This window comes from Caretta caretta, chromosome 11, assembly GCF_965140235.1.
Source record: "Caretta caretta isolate rCarCar2 chromosome 11, rCarCar1.hap1, whole genome shotgun sequence".
Taxonomy (NCBI): domain Eukaryota; kingdom Metazoa; phylum Chordata; order Testudines; family Cheloniidae; genus Caretta; species Caretta caretta.
The window spans coordinates 28051551-28073328 of record NC_134216.1 but is presented as its reverse complement, the minus strand read 5'-3'; the positions used below and the strand labels follow the sequence as shown (position 1 = coordinate 28073328).

The 21778-nt window shown below is 41.2% G+C and overlaps 1 protein-coding gene across 1 annotated transcript in view; it reads left to right on the top strand.

The window, feature by feature from the left end:
* Positions 1-21778, top strand: part of NEB (nebulin) — a 195069-nt gene that overhangs the window by 60542 nt on the left and 112749 nt on the right. The window contains exons 47-56 of the mRNA XM_075117652.1: positions 21-332; positions 1651-1854; positions 2928-3032; positions 3143-3250; positions 4440-4751; positions 13834-14037; positions 15135-15239; positions 15346-15453; positions 16982-17293; positions 21103-21306. Coding sequence (XP_074973753.1) covers positions 21-332; positions 1651-1854; positions 2928-3032; positions 3143-3250; positions 4440-4751; positions 13834-14037; positions 15135-15239; positions 15346-15453; positions 16982-17293; positions 21103-21306 — 1974 coding nt within the window. The remainder of the gene's footprint in view (positions 1-20; positions 333-1650; positions 1855-2927; positions 3033-3142; positions 3251-4439; positions 4752-13833; positions 14038-15134; positions 15240-15345; positions 15454-16981; positions 17294-21102; positions 21307-21778) is intronic.

Below are 21778 nucleotides of genomic sequence, written 5' to 3'. Positions count from 1 at the left end.
CTTTTCTTTCTTTCCAACAGTACAAATACAAAGCAGGGTATCGCAAGCAGCTTGGCCACCATGTGGGAGCCCGCAACATCCAGGATGATCCGAAGATGGTGTGGTCTATGCATGTAGCCAAGATCCAGAGTGACAGGGAGTATAAGAAAGATTTTGAGAAATGGAAGACCAAGTATAATACTCCCGTAGATATGCTGGGAGTTGTACTTGCCAAGAAGTGTCAGGAACTAGTCAGTGACATTGATTATAGACATCCTCTGCACCAGTGGACATGTCTGCCAGACCAGAACAATGTTGTACATGCCAGGAAAACTTATGACCTTCAGAGTGATGTAAGTCCTACTTTTACCAGCTTTGTGAAACCTGAAGTGTTTTATTAAGTATATTTTTGCTCCAATGTCAAAAAACATATTTAAGGGCTATATTTCTGGACTCTTTTGTCCTGCAAAGACCTTTTATGTACTGGGTTGGTGAGTATTTTCAGACCAGTGACAATAGAAGTGAACTCTTCTACAGGTTAGTAAGCTCACAATTAGCAGCAGGCAGCTTTCTATTTGTATACTTACTAAGTACTGATCTCTTCTTGAGCAATTTGGAGTTAAGTTTGTTGCAGGAGATTTGAACTCGCCATGGAGCAGAGTGAGGGCAAGACCATCTGAATTTCATAACTGTAAATAATTACTATTTTGGCTGTCTAAGTGACATGTCAAGAGCTCAAGTGGCTGGGAAGTGCAACCTCAACTGTGACATTTGGCAGAGGAAGAGATGGCTGTAATTTCTGAAATGCACTTTGAATGTCTAGGCAGTCTCCCTTATAGTTGTAGCTGAATCTCCATCCTGACAGAAACAGAATTTCCAGCAGGTGGAGTAAAATTTCTGGGGAGTAACTTGTATAGGCAGAATTGACCCTTGGTTTCAGAGACTGTTAGGGCATGTCTACATTGTAACGTAAACCCAGAGTTGTACAGCTCGAGTTAGCAGACCTTGGGTTTCTTGATTTAGGGCTTGAAAACTTACAATCATTTGTATCCCCAGATTAGGAATTTTTAAAGTCTGGGTACCAACCTGGTGTTCTAGCATCTATGCTGTGGTGTGGAGGCCCCAGTCCAGCCACTCATATCCAAGACTTCCTAGTGCCCTTCAAAAATATGCTCTCCAACCCTTTGTTTGTGGTGCACTGTGGGAAAACTTGACTGTCCACCAAAGTTGACTGTCCTGAGAACAAAGAAATGTGGCCCATGGGATTGTGGGATACTTTTGGTGGACTCCCAGAGCACAAGTCTACAATGTGAAGCAATAGGGATGGACCTGTGGGTCCAGGCTTGACTCAGGCTTGGAACCTCCACTCCCTTGGGGTCCTGGGACCTGGGTCCGAGTCCTCGTTTAGTGCAATTTATGTGTAGACCAGATCGGTGGCGGGGGAGGATTGAGCCTGAGTTTGAACCCTGGGCTTACACTGCAGCACAGATATACCCTCAGTGTTGAACTAGCCCTGTCAGAGGACTGTGAGGTGATAACCTCTGTTATCATATGATATTGATTAAACATTAAGGTTCTCTTTAAGTGGTGCTGCTTTGCATTGAAGAAAAATGTTCATGTTGTCTAAATAAATAAAATAATGAACTGTCTTGTCTTCCTCTGTAATTTCAGATTTTATATAAATCAGATCTTCAGTGGATGAAAGGTGTTGGCTGGTCCCCAGCTGGCTCTCTGGATGATGAGAAGAATAAGAGAGCAACCCAGATCCTGAGTGACCATACCTATCGGCAACACCCAGACACGATCAAATTTACTAGCCTGCTTGATTCTCTACCAATGGTTCTGGCAAAGCACAATTCTGAAATTATGAACCACGTGAGTTTTCTATTTGTTTGCAGTTAGAATTAAAATGATATAATTTTTCTGGATGCTCAAGATTTGCTTTTCGGTTTCTAAGGAAAATAAAGAAGTTTGCATAACAATATTATAGCCTTTTCATTGAATGTCAGGGATTTATTTCCATTATAAGTGACTACTTTTGTTTTGTATTTTGAGTTTCTAGCACATAGTTAAGGTATATTTTAAAAATATATATTTAATAGTTACTTACGTTTAAGATCAGAAACATGAAAAAGTTGTTTAATAAGATATTGGCTTTATGTTTTTACATGTTGGTTTATGTTGTTACAAAATAATTAATGTAAAGAGCTAGGCTGTGTATTTCCTTTTCAAGGAGGGGTGCAATTATTTATTATGATTGTGCAGAAAATTGGCCAGTTATACCTAGCAAAGATATTCATATAAATGTCAGGTGATTTGTTACCTAGAAAGTTTCAAGATTCAATAGATCTTTGCTAATTTGCATTTCTTTATCTTCTCAAAAGGTAGTATCCATACCCTTACTTCCAATCTCTCTGATCAAATGGCAGAGTTTATAGTGAATTGCCATATTTAAAAGACTTAATCATAATTCCAAAATACCTAACAGGTTATTTGTCAGCAAATCATGAAGTATTAAATAACTGAAGCTGAACTGTCATTGTCAAATATATAGGCAAAAATGCATTTGGTTATGTGTAATGCTTGCTTTATTTATTGTGATTCACACTATATTAGTCACTCTGGGTAAAATCTTGCCCCATTGAAGTCAATGGCAAAATTCCCATTTGACTTAAACAGAGCCAGGATTTCACCACTTGAGTATTATGTCATGCAAAAGTCTCACTAAAATCACTGAGCAGACTTGTGGAGTGAGTCTCTAGGTCAGTGCAAACAAGAGAATTTCTGTTGTTATTTTTAGTTTTAGTTACAGTTGTTCTGGATTGCATGAAACTCTTAGGATTCTTGATCTTGATCACGCTTATTCAGTGAGAATTATATCTGACCTGAATAGTGACTGAGGTCTTCATGATTCCAACATTTTATTACATTTGTTGTTTGCTTTTCAGCGCTCATATACAGAAGCTTGGAATAAAGATAAAACTAGTATCCACATGATGCCAGATACCCCTGATATTTTACTGGCACAGCAGAACAAATTGAATTACAGTGAGGTAGGTGATGCCTTGCTTAAAAATTAAAAGGCAGCATGTGAGAATATTTAGATAAAGAAAAGAAAGTGCATTATTTCTGAAATGTAATAAATATTTTTTATTTTTTTTAGAATCTGTACAGACTTGCAATGGAAGAGGACAAGAAGAAAGGCTATGACCTACGGGTAGATGCCATTCCAATCAGGGCAGCTAAAGCCTCCCGAGATATTGCAAGTGAGGTAAGTAAACTTGGACCCTTCTCCTCTCAGCTTCAGATGTCTCAACATCATAATGAACAGTTAAGGGCATGCTTCATCAACACAATCATATATCCAGTAACACACTTTCTAAACAATAAATAGGAGTGCAACTGGTATAAAATCTTTCCTACAGTTCCTGTAGGTCTGTCCTTACTTTACGTGTGGCGAGGTTCCACTCCCAGTATCTGTTGTCTATTTGAGGATCTCTGTTTGATGGTTTGAAGGATGTGACAAATGAAGTTATCCTGTCCAGTTTTGATTCTAACTAATGTCTCTTATTTAATAATAATTGCTAGTCAATATTTTTAGCTGAAGTAATCTCTTTGTTGTCGTGAAACCTTCCAATACTGCCTGTCAGACCTTTTCCAGTAACAAATCCACTTAATTGAAACTGGCTTTTGGAAAAAAGTGTGTTTCACCTTGTTAACTAGCTGACTTATGTAAGAGCATTAAACAAATTGGACTGCATTTTAGGCTAAACGCTAGTTGAGAAATTGATATGGCCATGACCACGTACAATGGCTTATCCAGTGACAGGGAAAAGTTTTTCCTCTTAGAGACTGTCAAGCTAAACTATTATTGTCTTATGTTGTATATGTAATATTTTGATACTTAGTAACCAAATTTAGTACTAGTTTAACAATGTTTTCCAATAAATTCACTAGGCGTGTTTGTTTTTTATCTGTTGGATTTTAATTTTCTTGTTGTTTCTGTAAAATTGCCAATAAAGCGTTTTGTGTTTAAGAACATCTTAACAAGGTTGAGGCCGTTATGTGAGGAAGTAACTGATGGGCACCTCATAGAGAGAATCTGAATTCTGACCTCAGGGGAGCCAGACCAAGGAATTAGAAATAACTTTGATACAAATGTCTCAGGCAGAGGAAACTGTAGTTTTCCTCTCCAAACACTCCAAGGACCTAGTTCAAAGACATCTTATTACTTACATGTTTAAGGAAGTCTTGTGTCTAAACTTCTTTTTAAGTGCAGGGAGCCCTATGAGTGCTTTAGCACTCAGATACCACACTCTATGAAGAGAACACTTCTTCACATAAAAGCCTCCATACTCTGAGCTCATGATGAAGTCCTCCAGAGAATTGCTATAGGATGTTTTCTTAGCCCCCACTCCCCAATCTTACTTATTGAACTTTTTTTTTTTTTTTGCCTACAGTACAAATACAAAGCAGGGTATCGTAAACAGCTTGGCCACCATGTGGGAGCCCGCAACATCCAGGATGATCCGAAGATGGTGTGGTCTATGCATGTAGCCAAGATCCAGAGTGACAGAGAGTATAAGAAAGATTTTGAGAAATGGAAGACCAAGTATAATACTCCCGTAGATATGCTGGGAATTGTACTTGCCAAGAAGTGTCAGGAACTGGTTAGTGAAGTTGATTATAGACATCCTCTGCACCAGTGGACATGTCTGCCAGACCAGAATGATGTTGTACATGCCAGGAAAACTTACGATCTTCAGAGTGATGTAAGTCCTACTTTTACTAGCTTTGTGAAAACTGAAGTGTTTTATTAAATATGTTTTTCCTGCAATGTCAAAAAACATATTGAAGGGCTGCAATTCTGGACTCTTTTATCCCGCAAGGACCTTTGCTGCTGCATACTAGATTGATGGGTTGTCTCAATTTTAGATCAATTGCACGTGTATTCCCCCTCCAAGGTCCAGCAAGGGGGCAGCCACTTTAGACTTCTGGGTCCCAGCCATCACCCCTCTGGGATGGAAATCTGCATCTCAGTCACCACTCACTAGGCCTCCCTGCCTACTAGTGGCAGTGGCAAACACCACCAATTTGGTTTACTTAAGGTATCCTCTCTGCACCTATGCACATTATACATCATTTGAAAGTGTATTATGTGACCTTTAAGATGAGGAATGATGTGGGGCTATCAAGTGGTGCCATTACCATAGAAACTGGGATAAACAGTGACACCATCAACAGGTTAAAATACCTACTCTGAAATATTTGCTTTTGTTTGTTATTTTAACTCTGTGCATTATTTCAAGACAAAACTGAATTTCTCTGTGACTTCAAAGTATCACAACAACAACCTAAAGGATAAACATCTATTAATAATTTTTTACAGGTGTAATGTAATTGTGATGGTGACATTTCTAATCAAAATCATTATCATCATCCTCTTGTTCATAATTATCGTCTCTGTTGAGAGTATGTGGGTTATCATGGTCTTCATTGCCTCGACATGTACACAGTTCTGTGCAGGGCAGATTATTCTGATTACAGACACTTCTGATTGTGCAGTGACCCCTACTGGCATATGTACAGAGAAGGTCTTGTAAAAGCTCAGATGCCATTGGGCCCTTGAACCATACAGGAAGTAGTTGATCATCCATATTTTTCCATCCATGATGCAATGGCAATGCAATATCTGGTCTATCTGTGTGCACATTTATCTAAATCTTTAACATGCTCTTCAAAACTGTCCTTCTAAGGTGGGAGTTTGGTCAGTGACTTGTCCTTTTCAATGGTTAGATTGAGGTGCAAAACAATTCAGGTCTCTGTGGGTGTCAAGGTTCCTTCCCCACTCTGAACTCTAGGGTACAGATGTGGGGACCAGCATAAAAACCTCATAAGCTTACTTTTACCAGCTTAGGTTAAAACTTCCCCAGGGTACAAACTATTTTACCCTTTGCCCTTGGACTTACACTGCCACCACCAAACGTTTATCTGGGTTTATTTTATTAGGAAAGCGTTGTTTGGAAATGTCTTTCCCTGCAAAATCCTCCCAACCCTTGCACCCCACTTCCTGGGGAAGGTTTGGTAAAAATCCTCACCAATTTGCATAGGTGACCACAGACCCAAACCCTTGGATCTTAAGAACAATGAAAAAAGCATTCAGGTCTTACAAGAAGAATTTTAATAGAAGAAACAGTAAAAAAGAAGTAACAATAAAAAGAATCACCTCTGTAAAATCAGGATGGTAAATACCTTACAGGGTAATTAGATTCAAAACATAGAGAATCTGTCTAGGCAAAACCTTAAGTTACAAAAAGACACACAGACAGGAATATCCATTCTATTCAGCACAACTTAATTTCTCAGCCATTTAAAGAAATCATAATCTAACGCATATCTAGCTAGATTACTTACTAAGTTCTAAGACTCCATTCCTGTTCTGTCCCCGGCAAAAACATCACACAGATAGACCCTTTGTTTTTCCCTCCCCCCAGCTTTTGAAAGTATCTTGTCTCCTCATTGGTCATTTTGGTCAGGTGCCAGCAAGGTTATCCTAGCTTCTTAACCCTTTACAGGTGAGAGGATTTTTCCTCTGGCCAGGAGGAATTTTAAAGGGGTTTACCCTTCCCTTTATATCTATGACAGTGGATCTCCTTTTCTTACTTGCTCTAGTCATACAGCACCACTACCAACTTCCTGGCTGCAGAAATTATGGCTTGTCCATCATTTTCTCACAATTTGGCAAGATCTCTGAAGCAGTAAGCTCCCTTACTAAACATCTGTATCAGTGATCTAATTACTATGGTTCCTTTGACATTAAGAGACCCAAAAGCCATATTGGTTCCTACTTCAGGAAGTGTTGCCTTTCTTATTAACAAGAGAACCAACAAAGACTCTGGCAGACTCCAACTTCTTTACTCCCAACGCCAAGTGAGTGGACAGATGGCACCAGGTTCCTCAGAACGGGTTTGAGCATTTCTTTACTCATTCAGTTCCTAATTGTCTGGTGGTAGCAGCTGCTAATGAGCTGTCTTGTCAAACCTACATTTACACTCCAGCTACGAAAAGGAAGCAATTCAGGCCACAGCATTATTCTAGACCCTTTTTCCAACAGAGACCACAATATTCCACTAAGAAGAGATCAAACTTCCTAGACATCACTAGCCATATTCTACTGTGGTGGAACATTCTTACCAGACGTCTGTGACCTCAAAGCAGTTGCTTTGACTTTTTGATCAAGGTCAGCATACTGATGATATCTCCTCCCTTCGAGTCACACCTATCCCTTTTTTTTTTTTACTGTGCTTGGGAAAACATCATGTCAGACAAGTTGCTACTCAGCATGGTAAAGAAGGGATATGTTATCCTGTTCCTTTCCATTCCTTTTCCTAAACCACCTTCCCTGTCCCTTTTCAGGGACTCCTCTCATGACACTGTGTTCCTTCAAGAGCGGTGGTCTTTTCTAAAATTGGGAGCCACAGAGAAAGTACCTTACCAGAGGAAAAAGCTTCTATTTCCAGTACTTCCCAGTCTCAAAAAACCCTGTGGTCCTCCATCTCGTTCTAGACTGAAGAAAGCAGAACTATTTAATCAAAAACATCAGGTTCAGGAGGGTCACCCTTACTTCTATTATCCCTTCCCTGGAGACTGTTATGGTGCCTTACAAGATGCATACATCCATGTGGCAATACATCTCTCCCACAGCAAGTACCTTTGATTTGTGGGAGGCACCAACCACTACCAGTACATGGTGATCCTTTTCAGTTTGTCATCAGCCCTGAGGGTCTTCACCAAATGCATGTCAGCAGTAACAGCCATCTCTATCATTTGGGCATTCAAATAATTCCTTGCCTGGATGATTAGCCAATCCAGGCAGCATCAAGCATATGGCTCCTAATCATCAGACAAGTATTCTCTCATCTAGATCTGAAATTAATTGGGAGAAATCTCAGTTACAACCCAGTAACTGCATAACTTTTTTATAGGAGCAGAGCTTAATGCCGGAACAGCCATAGCTTATCTGTCAAGGGAGAAGAACCAATCTATAGCCACCCTTTCCAATGCCCTCAGCTTCAGCCCAATGACAACAGTGCATAGCAGCCTTCTGTTCCTGGGTCTCATAAATGTACATAATTCTGCATGCCAGACTTCACCTTTGCTATCTGCAAGCTTGGCTTCATTCGGTATATCATCCTTCCACGCACCATCCGAACATGCAGATTTGCATACATGCTTGAGTGCTTTACTTTATGTGTGAGTAAGTGGGCCTGAGGAATGTGTGCAATAGGTTTCTGTTTTTCTCTTTGAACAGACCATGACTTTGGTTACAAGCCTCCACCAAAGGATGAGGGAGACATAGAATCATAGGACTGGAGGGGACCTCGAGAGGTCATCTAGTCCAGTCCTCTGTACTCATGGCAGGACTAGTATTATCTAGGCCAGACCTGACAGGTGTTTGTTTAACCTGCTCTTAAAAATCTCCAATTGTGGAGATTCTACAACCTCCCTGGGCAATTTATTCCAGTGCTTAGCCACCCTAACCCTAGTTTTTCCTAATGTCCAACCTAAACTGCCCTTGCTACAATGTAAGCCCATTGCTTTTTGTCCTGTCCTCAGAGTTTAAGGAAAACAATTTTTCTCCCTCCTCCTTGTAACAATCTTTTATGTACTTGAAAACTGTTGCCATCTCGGTCTTCTCTTCTCCAGACTAAACAAATGCCTTGTTTTCAATCTTCCCTCATAGGTCATGTTTTCTTGACCTTTAATCACTTTTGTTGCTCTTCTCTGGACTTTCTCTAATATGTCTATATCTTGGTCAACCTCAGACACAAGATCTTTGTTCTGCTTCAGCTTTGTGAGCACTCTCAGAAGGAGAAGAGATGGAGAGAATGCTTACCAGAACTGACCGGATCAGGGAAGAAGAAAATGTGATGAAACATGGTCTGTGGCCGGCCCTGGAGAAAAACCTGGTCAACTCAGGAGGTTTCCCTCGATATAAATGTATTAGAACTCTAAGCTATTTGTTGGGCCTGTGAGATATTTATTCCCTCCATCCAAAACCAGGTGGTGGAAGTTCTCACAGACAACACTACAAGGAGATGCAAGATTGTCTGAACTGTGACAGGAGGCTTCCTCCTTTGGAATCTGTGTATTCATCACAATGTTTCCCGGAAGGCTTTTCACCTTGCAGGAGTGAGAAATACACTCCTAGTAGACACCTTTAGCTGGGTTTACACAAAGCATCACATGCAGTCAATCAGGAAAGACATTCTCCTCCAAGTTTTTTGCTGGTAGGGTACGCAGTAATAGACTTGTTCATGGCCAACCTCAACAACAAGTGCATGAGGTTTTTCTTCAGGGCTGGCCACAGACCGTGTTCCATCACAGATACTTTTCTTCTTCCCTGGTCCAGTCAGTTCCTATATGCGTTCCCTCCAGCTCTTTTCCTTCTGAGAGTGCTCATGAAGCTCAAGCAGAACAAATATTATTAATCAACATTGTACAGACATGGGCAAGACAATTTTGGTTCATGGATCTACATCACCTGTTGATCAGTTTATCGACAATTCTACCAATAAGTACTGAACTTCTGTCACAGAAGCAGGGCAGATCTCTTCATCCAAATCTCAAATCCCTCCACCTTACTGTGTGGATCATCTCTAGTTGAATACTCATAAGAAAACCTGCTTCTGAGAGATGTGGGCCATTTTGGTGAGCAGCAGAAAGGAATCCACTGGAGCCAAATACACATCAAAGTAGAAGAAATTTTTCTATTTGGGCACAACCCTGCAGTACCCTCAGACTGAGGTTATGCGTGTGGTGGGGTATCTCCTGCATCTGAAATCATCAGGCCCCTCAAATAATTCTGTGGGAGTTCACCTGCTTTTTACTTCGGCAATACACCTGCCAATAGACAGGTTTTCCATTTTCTCTCATCCTCTTGTTTCTTGATTTTTAAAAGGCCTAACCAATTCTTAACCTCCTGTGTCAGTTCCGGTACACAGCAGCAACATGGTCATTTGTACATACCTTTTCTACTCATTACACCATCATACAAGGCTCTCATGACAATGCTAATTTGGTAAGTTGCTGCTACTGTTTCTGTTCAGATGATCAGAAGTCCCTTTACCTGTAAGGGAACTGCTGTTGAGTCACCTACCTGGAATGTATATGTGTCCAATCACTCGAAGGCATTTATTCACCTTGCAGTAACTGTTGTTCTTTGTGTATTGTGCACATAGATATTCCACAGCTCTCCTGCCTTCCCTGCTACTTGGGTCATGCTTACAGTAGTGTGAAGGAACTACTTGGGTCATGCTTACAGTAGTGTGAAGGAATGGAGAGGGTGACAGTGCACATGAGAACGTGGTCACATGCATGACCTTGTGGTACTGCTGTTAAAAGTCTTTGACTTGAGTGCACTGGGAGCATATATACCTACTGTGGAATGTATGTGTGCACAACACATCTCAAAGAACAACAGTTACTGCAAGGTGACTAACCAATTTTTTTCCTTGCATCCAGCCTTCGATCCAACACAGTCCTTCTGCAGTTTTGACACCGTTACTGTTCTCATATCTGTCAAAGACTTCAATTACAGAATTAGCTGTGTCAGATCCATTTAGAACGTGCTCATGTTCTTAGAAGCCAATTTATCAAATATGTGGTGTTTGTCTCCAGATATCATTTGTATAACAGCCATGGCATCTCTGAGGTACACTGTGGTTTCCTTGTTGCACACTCTTAGCTCATGGTTCTTTTAGCTTGAGCTTCCAGCTGTTGCCCTAATTTAGCTTTATCTGTTCTTCTCATTGTTCCATCAACATGGTAGAAGGAGATAGGCACAGATCATTTTGGGTGACTAAGATCAGTTGCCTTTGAAATGTCTTCTCTGCATCCTGCTGAGGACAAGACTTTGGAAAAGAACTTTTGGACTGATAGCTGCTGCAGTTGTCCCTCCCTTGCCAGGCTTAAATTTGGTCTTCTACACACCATGTCAGCAAATCTTTTGATGCTAGATTTCCTGACTGGGCTGCAAAAGCTATGTGTGCCATCGGAATCAAGAGCATTTGCCCCAGATCTCTCCATTTGTTCTTTGCTAACATGTGCGCTTTTCAGCAGAGACTCTTGGACATTCGATGTTACATGCAATTGAGTAGATATGTTGATAAGTACCTCTGGATGTGATTCATGGTCAAATGGATTTGTCATATTGTTGAAGACACGTGTTGGTAAGAGCTGTAACATGCTCTTCATCCCCCTTCAGTGCAGAGGCAAGGACTTGTTAGCGGACTTTGTCTTCACTACTTCTTGCTAGAATGCTTCTTTCTGTAATAGCGTTTCCACATTCTTAATATGAATGTGTGTATTGTCATCCATAACACTAATACTGACCTGTGCGTAAGTGTCACTGAATTAAAAAGTTATTTTCTAGACCATTTCAAAGGCTAGTACTGCATACATAGACAGTTACACATGAAAAGCTTCTACCAGGCAGACTAGATGCTACGCTGTATGTACAAAACCTTACAGATGAGAAGGAATTAGGAATTCATGTAAATTTATATCGACCCATTATCCAGTACAAACTGTGGGCACAAAATCTACTGCTACTGGTGTACAGACTTCTGTGTGCGACTGATCTGGTCAGCCAATTTCAATTGGAAATATATGAAACTATTATAATCACTTGTGAGATGCTTTGACAATTAAGAATATGCAGTGTGAACACATTTCATGTTAGTGTATTGCAAAATATTGATATTTGCCATTTTGGTCACATGCTACACGTCTTCACCAGACAATACTTGTCTGTGCAAAACTAATAATAATACATTATTTTAATACATTTTTAATACATTATCATTTGGTAGCTTTGACCAACAAGCACCACATTAAGGTGTTTAAATCAATCAGTAAAAATGTGGTCCTAGTCAGTCTGCAGTGTGTCAGGAACTGAGCAAAATGTGACACTTACTGATTTTGGTTATCGTTGTTTCACCTTGGCTACAGGCTTATGACACCACGTGAGAGCTCCACAGCATCTAAACAAACATAAAATATACTTTCAAATGAACTACGATGTGGGTGTGTGTAGGGTGGACCATTGCCATGTGCCTATATGCCCAGCGAGACAGATGGCTTGAAAAAGCCAGCTCCTGTGCTTTGTTTTCTCTCCAAGTTCTATGACCAGTGTTTTGCCTGCAGGTATAAGTTACCACGCAGCTCCTTCTTTGCAAGAACATTTTTTTCATAAAGTAACAGCATTACTATCACTGCTGGGTTGTAGGTGGTTAGACCTAGTAGTCAGAGCCAGAGTCCGCAAGACAGGAGTCAACTGTGTCAGGATACCAGGAGATCAGTAGCAGGAGACAAACTGGAGGTCAGAACATGAATCAGATGCCAGAAATCACAGCTGGTCCAGATGCCAGGATATCAAATGTGGGATGCAGGAAGCACAAGGCACCCAGTCCAAAACAGGGTGGAACCCAGTTGTTCAGACAGTTTCCTGTTCGTGCTGCTAGCTTAAGTAGATGAGCAGGCCAATCAGCTGATCCAGAACTCTGCCAGTTGGACTGTAGGGGTGGAGCCTCAAACTAGGCTGGATTTCATGGTTCCCAGGTAGGTAAGCAAGCATCAGCAGGCTGCCAGATGGAGGGTTGGAGCATGACTGATCCTATAAACCTTACAGACCCAGGTTCGAGACCCATGGGCTATGACAATTACAAAAAAAACATATTAAAACAATAAAGAACATATGTGCATGCTAAATAGCTTACCGCAGGTTGCCCACTAAAACCAACCCAGGGCTCAAGAAGGTGCCAGTCCTTCAAATCCGATTGGATTTTCCCTTGGGGTTACAAATTAATCTACACCTGGGCAGTTAAGCTGATTCTTTGTACATCTTGGACTTTTGGTCTCTCGTCTCCAGAACAGGTAATCAACAGAACAGGACACTCCTGACAGTGCGGCTTCAAAGTCTGGGTTTTTGCATAACCAGAATTGGAAAATTTGCATTAATCTCTCCCCAGGAAATCCACTTAACACCTATTGTCCTAAAAGTTACTGCATGTCTGGCACATTTCCAATAGAGTTCTTTGAATTCCCAGGTCTCACATTCCTCACATCTCCCCCATAGAGAGGTTACATACAGTCCTAACCCACACTAATACATAAATTAAATACAAAAAGGTCTTCCAAGGTTATTGTAGGAAATTGCCATATCTGTGGACGTGGGTATTTTTGGAACAGTAACAATAGACGTGATGCTAGCTCACAATTAACAAGAGGCAGCTTTCTGTTTGCATCCTTACTAAGTATGGATCTTCTCTTGTCCACTTCGGAGTTAAATTAAATTTTCTGCCGTGGATTTCAACTCTCCATAGAGCAGAATGAAGGCAAGACAATCTGAGATTCATGTCTGTGAATATTTACTATTTTGGCTGTATAAGTGACTCCTGTCCAGAGCTTGAGGGGGAATGAAGTGCCTCTTCATCTGTGACATTTGGCAGAAGAAAAGAAATGGCTGTTAATTCCCAAAATGCACGTTGAGTGTGTAGGTTATCTCCATGCCAGTTGAAGATGAATCTCCACCCTGACTGAGACAGAACTTCCAGGGGGTGAAGTAAGATTTTTGTGGAGTAACTGAAGTAGGCAGAATCCACCTGGGGTTTCAGAGTCCACCATTGTAGAACTAGCCATATCAGAAGACTACAAGGTGAATACCTCTGTCATCATTAGATATTGATTAAACATTGAGACTCTCTTCAAGTGGTGCTGCTTTTCTTTGAAGAAAAAATATTCATGTTGTCTAAATAAAATAGTGAACTGTCTTGTCTTCGTCTGTTACTTCAGCTTTTATATAAATCAGATCTTCAGTGGATGAGAGGCATTGGCTGGTCCCCAGCTGGCTCTCTGGATGACGAGAAGAATAAGAGAGCAACCCAGATCCTGAGTGACCATACCTATCGGCAACACCCAGACACGATCAAATTTACTAGCCTGCTTGATTCTCTACCAATGGTTCTGGCAAAGCACAATTCTGAAATTATGGATCAGGTGAGTTTTGTAAATTTGCAATTAGAATTAAAACAGTACAGTTTTTCTGGATGCTAAAGGTTTTTTTTAAAGGAAAATAAAAACGTTTGCATTTCAATACTACAGTCTTTTCATGGAATGTCAGGGATTTATTACCATTATAACTGAGTACTTTTACTTTGTATTTTGAGTTTCTAGCACATAGCTAAAGTATATTTTTAAAATATATTTAATAGTTGCTTCTGTTTAAGATCAGAAACATGGAAAAGTGGTTTAATGAGAGATTGGCTTTATGTATTTACATGTTATTTTATGTTGTTGCAAAATAATTAATGTAAAGAGCTAAACTGTATATTTTGTTTTCAAGTGGGGGTGCAACTATATACATATTTATCATGATTGTGCAGACAACTGGCCAGTTATACCTAGCAGACATATTTATATAAATGTCAGGTGAATTGTTACGCAGTAAGTTTCAAAATTCAATAGATCTTTGCTAATTTGCATTTCTTTATCTTCACAAACCAGAGCTCCAGTCTCTCAGATCTAATGACAGTTTATAGTGAATTGCCATATTAAAAAGACTTATTATATTTCCAAAATACCTAACAGGTTATTAGTCAGTAAATTATGAAGTATTAAATAATCAAAGCTGAACTCTCATTGTCAAATGGAAAAATGCATTTGGTAATGTGTAATGCTTGCTTTATTTACTGTGATTTAAACGAGATCAATCATCCTGGGAATCTTGTCTCATTGAAGTCAATGGCAAAATTCTCATTGATTTCAATGATGTCAAGTAGAATATCACTCAAAAATCTCACTAAAATCACTGAGTGGACTTGTGGAACAAGGTACCACTCAACATAAGTGAAGGTTTCCGTGACCATTATTTGTTAATTAGTAAAATTCAGTAATTTGCCATGGGTCTTGAGGTCAGTGCAGAGGAAACTTCTGTTGTTATTTTAGTTTTAGTTACAGTTGTTCTGGACTGCCTGAAATTCTTAGGATTTCTGATCTTGATCACGCTTATTCAGTCAGAATTATATCTTACCCTGTTAATGACTTAGGTCTTCATGATTTTGAACATCTTATTATATTTGTTGTTTGCTTTTCAGCGCTCATATACAGAAGCTTGGAATAAAGATAAAACTAGCATCCACGTGATGCCAGATACCCCTGCTATTTTACTGGCGCAGCAGAACAAATTGAATTACAGTGAGGTAGGTGATGCCTTGCTTAAAAATTAAAAGGCAGCATGTGAGAATATTTAGATGAAAAGAAAGTGCATTATTTCTGAAATGTAATGAATATTTTTTATTTTTTTAGAAACTGTACAGACTTGCAATGGAAGAGGACAAGAAGAAAGGCTATGACCTACGGGTAGATGCCATTCCAATCAGGGCAGCTAAAGCCTCCCGAGATATTGCAAGTGAGGTAAGTAAACTTGGACCCTTCTCCTCTCCGTTTCAGAGGTCTCAACATTTTAGTGAGCAGTTAAGGGCATGCTTCATGAACACAATCATGTATCCAGTAACACACTTTCCAAACAATAAAGAGGAGTGCAACTGGAATAAAAACTTCCCTACAGTTCCTGTAGGTCTGAACTTACTTTACCTGTGGCGAGGTTCCACTCCCAGCATGTGTTGTCTGTTTGAGGGGTATGGCAAATGAAGTCATCTTTTCCAGTTTTCAGTCTAACTACTATTTCTTATTTGATAATAATTTCTACTCAATGTTTTAAATGAATCAATCTCTTTGTTGCCGTGTAACCTGGCATTATTTGGAGGGCTGGGTGGCTCAGCGGATGCGGAGCTGGAGGGGACTGCTCTGATGCCTTTCCCTACAGGGGAGGGCACTGGTGGTTAACCAGCTGTTTCTATCCATGCACCGGCACTGGTGCAGCAGCCTGAGCCCGCTCCCGGGTATCCTGATCCACCTGCAGAAGCTAATTCTGGAGTTCTTCTGGCCAGGGCTTCTTTCGGTCTCTGTGGAGGTTCTGAGTCTTCCCCTGGAGGAGGGCAGACAGGGTCTGCTCCGCCTCTGCGGTCAGGTCCATGTCCTCCACCTCCAGGCGCTGCAGAAACTCCTTCACGGCGCAGGTAGTTTGGTGTGGAGTGTGCTGGCGCACGTCTTTTCCTGTTGGCTCCAAGGGCTCTGTTACGACTTGCAGCTCTTTTACCTCCATCCAGTGGGTCTTCCGTGAGACCTCTCTGAGCTGCTGGTCTTCTACCAGGACCTCCTCTGGACCTGGAAGCTGATCTCGGTGAGCAGGTCCATGGTGGCCTCTGAGGGAAAATATCTCCTCATGGAACCCCGATAGACCACCCGCAGCTCAGTGTGCAGGTGGCAGAGTCCCCCTTGGTATCCTGGAGGTTGGTTCTGGCAGTTGCCTCCTGGACTACAACTGGGGGACTGAGTGGATCCCCTGGCGCTTGGCCGGTGCATGGGGCTCTCCACCCTGCGTGTCCCCTGGTGCACTCTCCAAGAGGTGAGGGCAGCCTTACTGCCCTCCTGTCAGGCTTTCCTCGAGTGAGTCCTGCGGTAGGGTACTCCTTGCCCTCCCCTCACCCTCCGGACTTCACCATAGGGCCCCTGCCCTGCAAGGCCCCCGACCGCCCTCTCCACACCATCCAAGCTAGCTGTGTGACCTGCCATCGGTCCGTTTCCCAACTGGGCCTAGGAAACAGATATATCTGCTCATGCTCCACCCCCTTCATTTCCTGACCATCGAGTCCCACCATGACACCAAGTGGCGGGACCTCCTACCTCCTCTGGAGGGTAAGGAGCCTAGCAGCTAGTCTGTATTCCATCCTGGTGCCACAGCCTGCCAGGGATTTTGATTGGCGACTCTTTCACAGATGATGATAAAGTCCTCCAGGGAATTGCTACAGGAGTATAGGATATTTTCTTTAAAAATCCCCCTGAAACTGATTGAACGTTTTTTGTTTTTTTTTCCCTACAGTACAAATACAAAGCAGGGTATCGCAAACAGCTGGGCCACCATGTGGGAGCCCGCAACATCCAGGATGATCCGAAGATGGTGTGGTCTATGCATGTAGCCAAGATCCAGAGTGACAGAGAATACAAGAAAGATTTTGAGAAATGGAAGACGAAGTACAATACTCCTGTGGATATGTTAGGAATTGTGCTGGCCAAGAAATGTCAGGAACTGGTTAGTGAAGTTGATTATAGACATCCTCTGCACCAGTGGACATGTCTGCCAGACAAGAATGATATTGTACATGCCAGGAAATCTTACGATCTTCAGAGTGATGTAAGTCCTGTTTTTACCAGCTTTGTGAAAACTGAAGTGTTTTATTAAATATGTCTTTGCTGCCATGTCACATAACATATTTAAGGGCTGTATTTCCGGACTCTTTTATCCTGCAAGGACCTTTGCTGCTGCATACTAGATTGGTGGGTTGTCACAGTTTCAGGCCAATTGCATGTGTTTTCCCCCTCCATTAGGGTGACCAGATGACAAGAACAAAATATCGGGACACATCGGGGGGCAGCCACAGGCTCACCCCGCCCCCACACCAGGGCCAGCTCTAGGTTTTTTGCCGTCCCAAGCAAAAAAAAAAAATAATCTGGAGTGCCGCCGAAGCAATATATTGGGACAAATGGCATCCCAACCGTACATCGGGCGGGACGTGGGACAAACAACTAAATATCCGGACAGTCCCGATTGTATCGGGACATCTGGTCACCCTACCCTCCATAGTCCAGCAAGGGGGCAGCCACTTTAGGCTTTCAGCTCCCAGCCGTCACCTCCCTTGGACAGAAATCTGCATCTCAGTCTCTCCTGACCGGGCCTCTCTGCCTACACTGTAATATTAGGTATGTGGCAGACACCACCAACTTGGTTGACTTAAGTTATCATCTCTACCCCATGCACATCATACATCATTTGAAATACTTTTATGTTTACTTTAAGGTGAGGAATGATGTGGCATTGTTAAGTGGTGTTGTTACCATAGAAACTGGGATAAACAGTGACACCATCAACATGTTAAAATGAAATATTTTGAAATATTTGCATTTTTTTCTGTTATTATTTCAAGAAAATTGGATTTCTTTGTGACTTCAAATCATCACAGCAACAACCTAAATGGTAAAACAAAATGTAACAATAATTTTTTACAGGTGTAATTGAAATGTAGTAGCGCTAGAGACATTCCCACTCAACATCATTATTATCCTCTTGTTCATTAGTATGATCTCTGTTGAGAGCGTGTAGGTTACCATAGTTTCACTGCCTTGGCATGGACACAGTTCTGTGCAGGGAATTTTATTCTGATTACAGAGACCATTGAGTATTCAGTGAACACTATTGGCATGTGCACAAATAAGGTCTTCTAGAAGCTCAGATGCCACTGGATCCTTGAACAATATACGAAGTAGTTGATCAGCCTCATTTTTCCATCCATGTTGCATTGGTGATCCAGTATCTGGTTTACCTATATGCAAAGGCATCCAAATCTGAGATTGACATGCTCTTCAAAACTTTCCTCCCATGGTGGAAGTCTGCTCAGTGACTTATCCTTTTTGATGGCTAGACTGAGGCGCAAACAGATCAGTTCTCTGTGGGTGTCCTTTTCTTTCTCATACCACACAGCTAACAACTTGCTTGCTGCAGAAATTGCGACTTGTTCATCATTCTGTCTCAATCTGGTAAGATCTCTGAAACAGTAAGGTCCCTTTGTTTTGACGACGCTGAACATGGATGTTTCCCAATATCAAATGGCAGTGACAGAGCGTCCCAGACTCTTAATACAAGTGTAGCAGGTAGTTCGTTGCGGAAGTCAGGAACGAGTGTGTCACAGATTGCATGAACATATATGAAGCGACACTTGTCAGTTGTGCTGGTAATGAAGCCTCTTTCAAGCCACATGTTATGTATTTGTTCCATTTTTGGAATGTACTGAACAGCAAGAACCAAAACATCTGTATCAGGTGACCTAATTACTACGGTTCCTTTGACACCAAGGTACCCAAAAGCCATATTGGTGCACACAGCATGCAGAAGCATCCTTGTGTCTGCTTCCTCTTGAGAACTGTATTAGCCTTGGGTTTCCTCAACACCTCTACTGATGATAGACTGTCTACTTCACCACTGGAAAAGCCTCAAGCAAAAAGGAGTGTTTGTGTTGGATGTGCTTCTAGACTCTCAGGTGTATTCCACAGAGGAATTTAAGTGATAGCTTGTTGGATGTTTCATTTAGAAAAAAATTCATGGAGGCACAGGATGTCCACCAATCATCTTTTCTCCTTCAGGTGACAGTGCACATATATATTCCAATGTAGTGCACTCGAGTTGGAGACTTTTGCCAGCAGTATCACTAGGCGTTGCATGAGCCCTTGTTCTCTTTGTGCTTTCAGATGAGGGCATACAAGGGGTGTGTTTACCGCCTCCTTTTCGATTCCTTCTCACCACCTATGGTGGGAGTTGGATCTCCCTGTAACTTTAGCTTCTGTCAGTCAGCTTTCAAATACTTTTCTATATATAAGTTTTTATAATTATAGCGTACAGTGCAGTATAGTATAAAATAGTGTAGTTATTTTAGCTACAGTTTTATTAGTACCTGGAGGATTTACTGTGGGAAAAAAAAAGCCCAGATTTTAAACAAATGTGCCACATGCAGCACTGTTATTCCTGTCACAGATAGGTACAAGAGTTGTCTGATTTGTGTGGGTGAGTGATGTGTGAGGGACAAATGTCCTCTTTGTACCTCCTTTTCTCTCTGCACTAAGAAGCAGAGAGACTGTTGCCTTAATGATGTGACCTTTGCATGAGCAGAGTCCCAGTGGTGACCAAGGGCACCCTGGATCAACTTGGAGAGTTCCTTCAGCTTCTTCTGACTGCAGACGTAAGTCTGGGAGCAAACATCGTACTTCCCCTTCTCTGTGTGGATTGAAGCATTCTAAACATTCATACTCTAACTCTTGGTCTTCTCCCAGACAGTCATCTGGTAGGTCCTGTGGTACTGGTTTGAAGCCTCACAAATCAAAGTGCTTATTGATCATGTCAGAGGTAGCACTGTTGCCTTCAGCTCAATGGGGCTGTGAAGACTGGCGAATTCACCCATGCTGGGTCCTTCTCAGTGTGCTTCAGCTCCACGGGATCCTCTGGCACCATTGGCACTCATATAATCAACTGAGATGCCTTCTACGCCTCAGGCTTTCCTAGCAGCAAGGGACCTTCTTTTTTTTTCTCTGCCTGACTCTCCTCTATTTCAGATAGTTTCAGTATCTCCTCAACTGATAATGACTACACATCTGACACCGACTACACAGTCGACTTCGCTGATGCACCTGGCACTGACATCTCGCCTGGAATTAATGATGCAACCAGCACTGACAATGCAACCAGAACTGATGATGGAGTCAGTTCTACTGATGCATTTGGAACCAATGACACACACACTATTTATGCCAGCATCAGCTTTTTGACCACTCTAACCTATAGCTTCTACTGACCCTTGTGTGTCTTCCATAGCTAGACCACTGAGAACATCTGTGGGAACAGCTCCCCATACCCTGTGTTGCCTTTTTCAGGCTCAGAAGAGGAAGAAGATGTCTCTCCCCTGAGATCCTGCAAATCTTTCTATAGATCTTTTCACTGCCAGATTGAAGGATATTAAATATTAGAACTATTTAATATTTACTATATTTTACTATTTAATATTTTTAATATTTACTGTTTTGGCTGTTTAAGTGACATGTCCACAGCTTGAGGGGGTAGGAAGTGCCTCTTCATCTGTGACATTTGGTGGAAGAAAAGAAATGGCTGTTAATTCTCAAAATGCAAAATAGATGAATCTCCACCCTGACTGAGACAGAACTTCCAGGGGGTGAAGTAAGATTTTTGTGGAGTAACTGAAGTAGGCAGAATCCACCTGGGGTTTCAGAGTCCACCATTGTAGAACTAGCCATATCAGAAGACTACAAGGTGAATACCATCATTAGATATTGATTAAACATTGAGACTCTCTTCAAGTGGTGCTGCTTTTCTTTGAAGAAAAAATATTCATGTTGTCTAAATAAAATAGTGAACTGTCTTGTCTTCGTCTGTTACTTCAGCTTTTATATAAATCAGATCTTCAGTGGATGAGAGGCATTGGCTGGTCCCCAGCTGGCTCTCTGGATGACGAGAAGAATAAGAGAGCAACCCAGATCCTGAGTGACCATACCTATCGGCAACACCCAGACACGATCAAATTTACTAGCCTGCTTGATTCTCTACCAATGGTTCTGGCAAAGCACAATTCTGAAATTATGGATCAGGTGAGTTTTGTAAATTTGCAATTAGAATTAAAACAGTACAGTTTTTCTGGATGCTAAAGGTTTTTTTTAAAGGAAAATAAAAACGTTTGCATTTCAATACTACAGTCTTTTCATGGAATGTCAGGGATTTATTACCATTATAACTGAGTTCTTTTACTTTGTGTTTTGAGTTTCTAGCACATAGCTAAAGTATATTTTTAAAATATATTTAATAGTTGCTTCTGTTTAAGATCAGAAACATGGAAAAGTGGTTTAATGAGAGATTGGCTTTATGTATTTACATGTTATTTTATGTTGTTGCAAAATAATTAATGTAAAGAGCTAAACTGTATATTTTGTTTTCAAGTGGGGGTGCAACTATATACATATTTATCATGATTGTGCAGACAACTGGCCAGTTATACCTAGCAGACATATTTATATAAATGTCAGGTGAATTGTTACGCAGTAAGTTTCAAAATTCAATAGATCT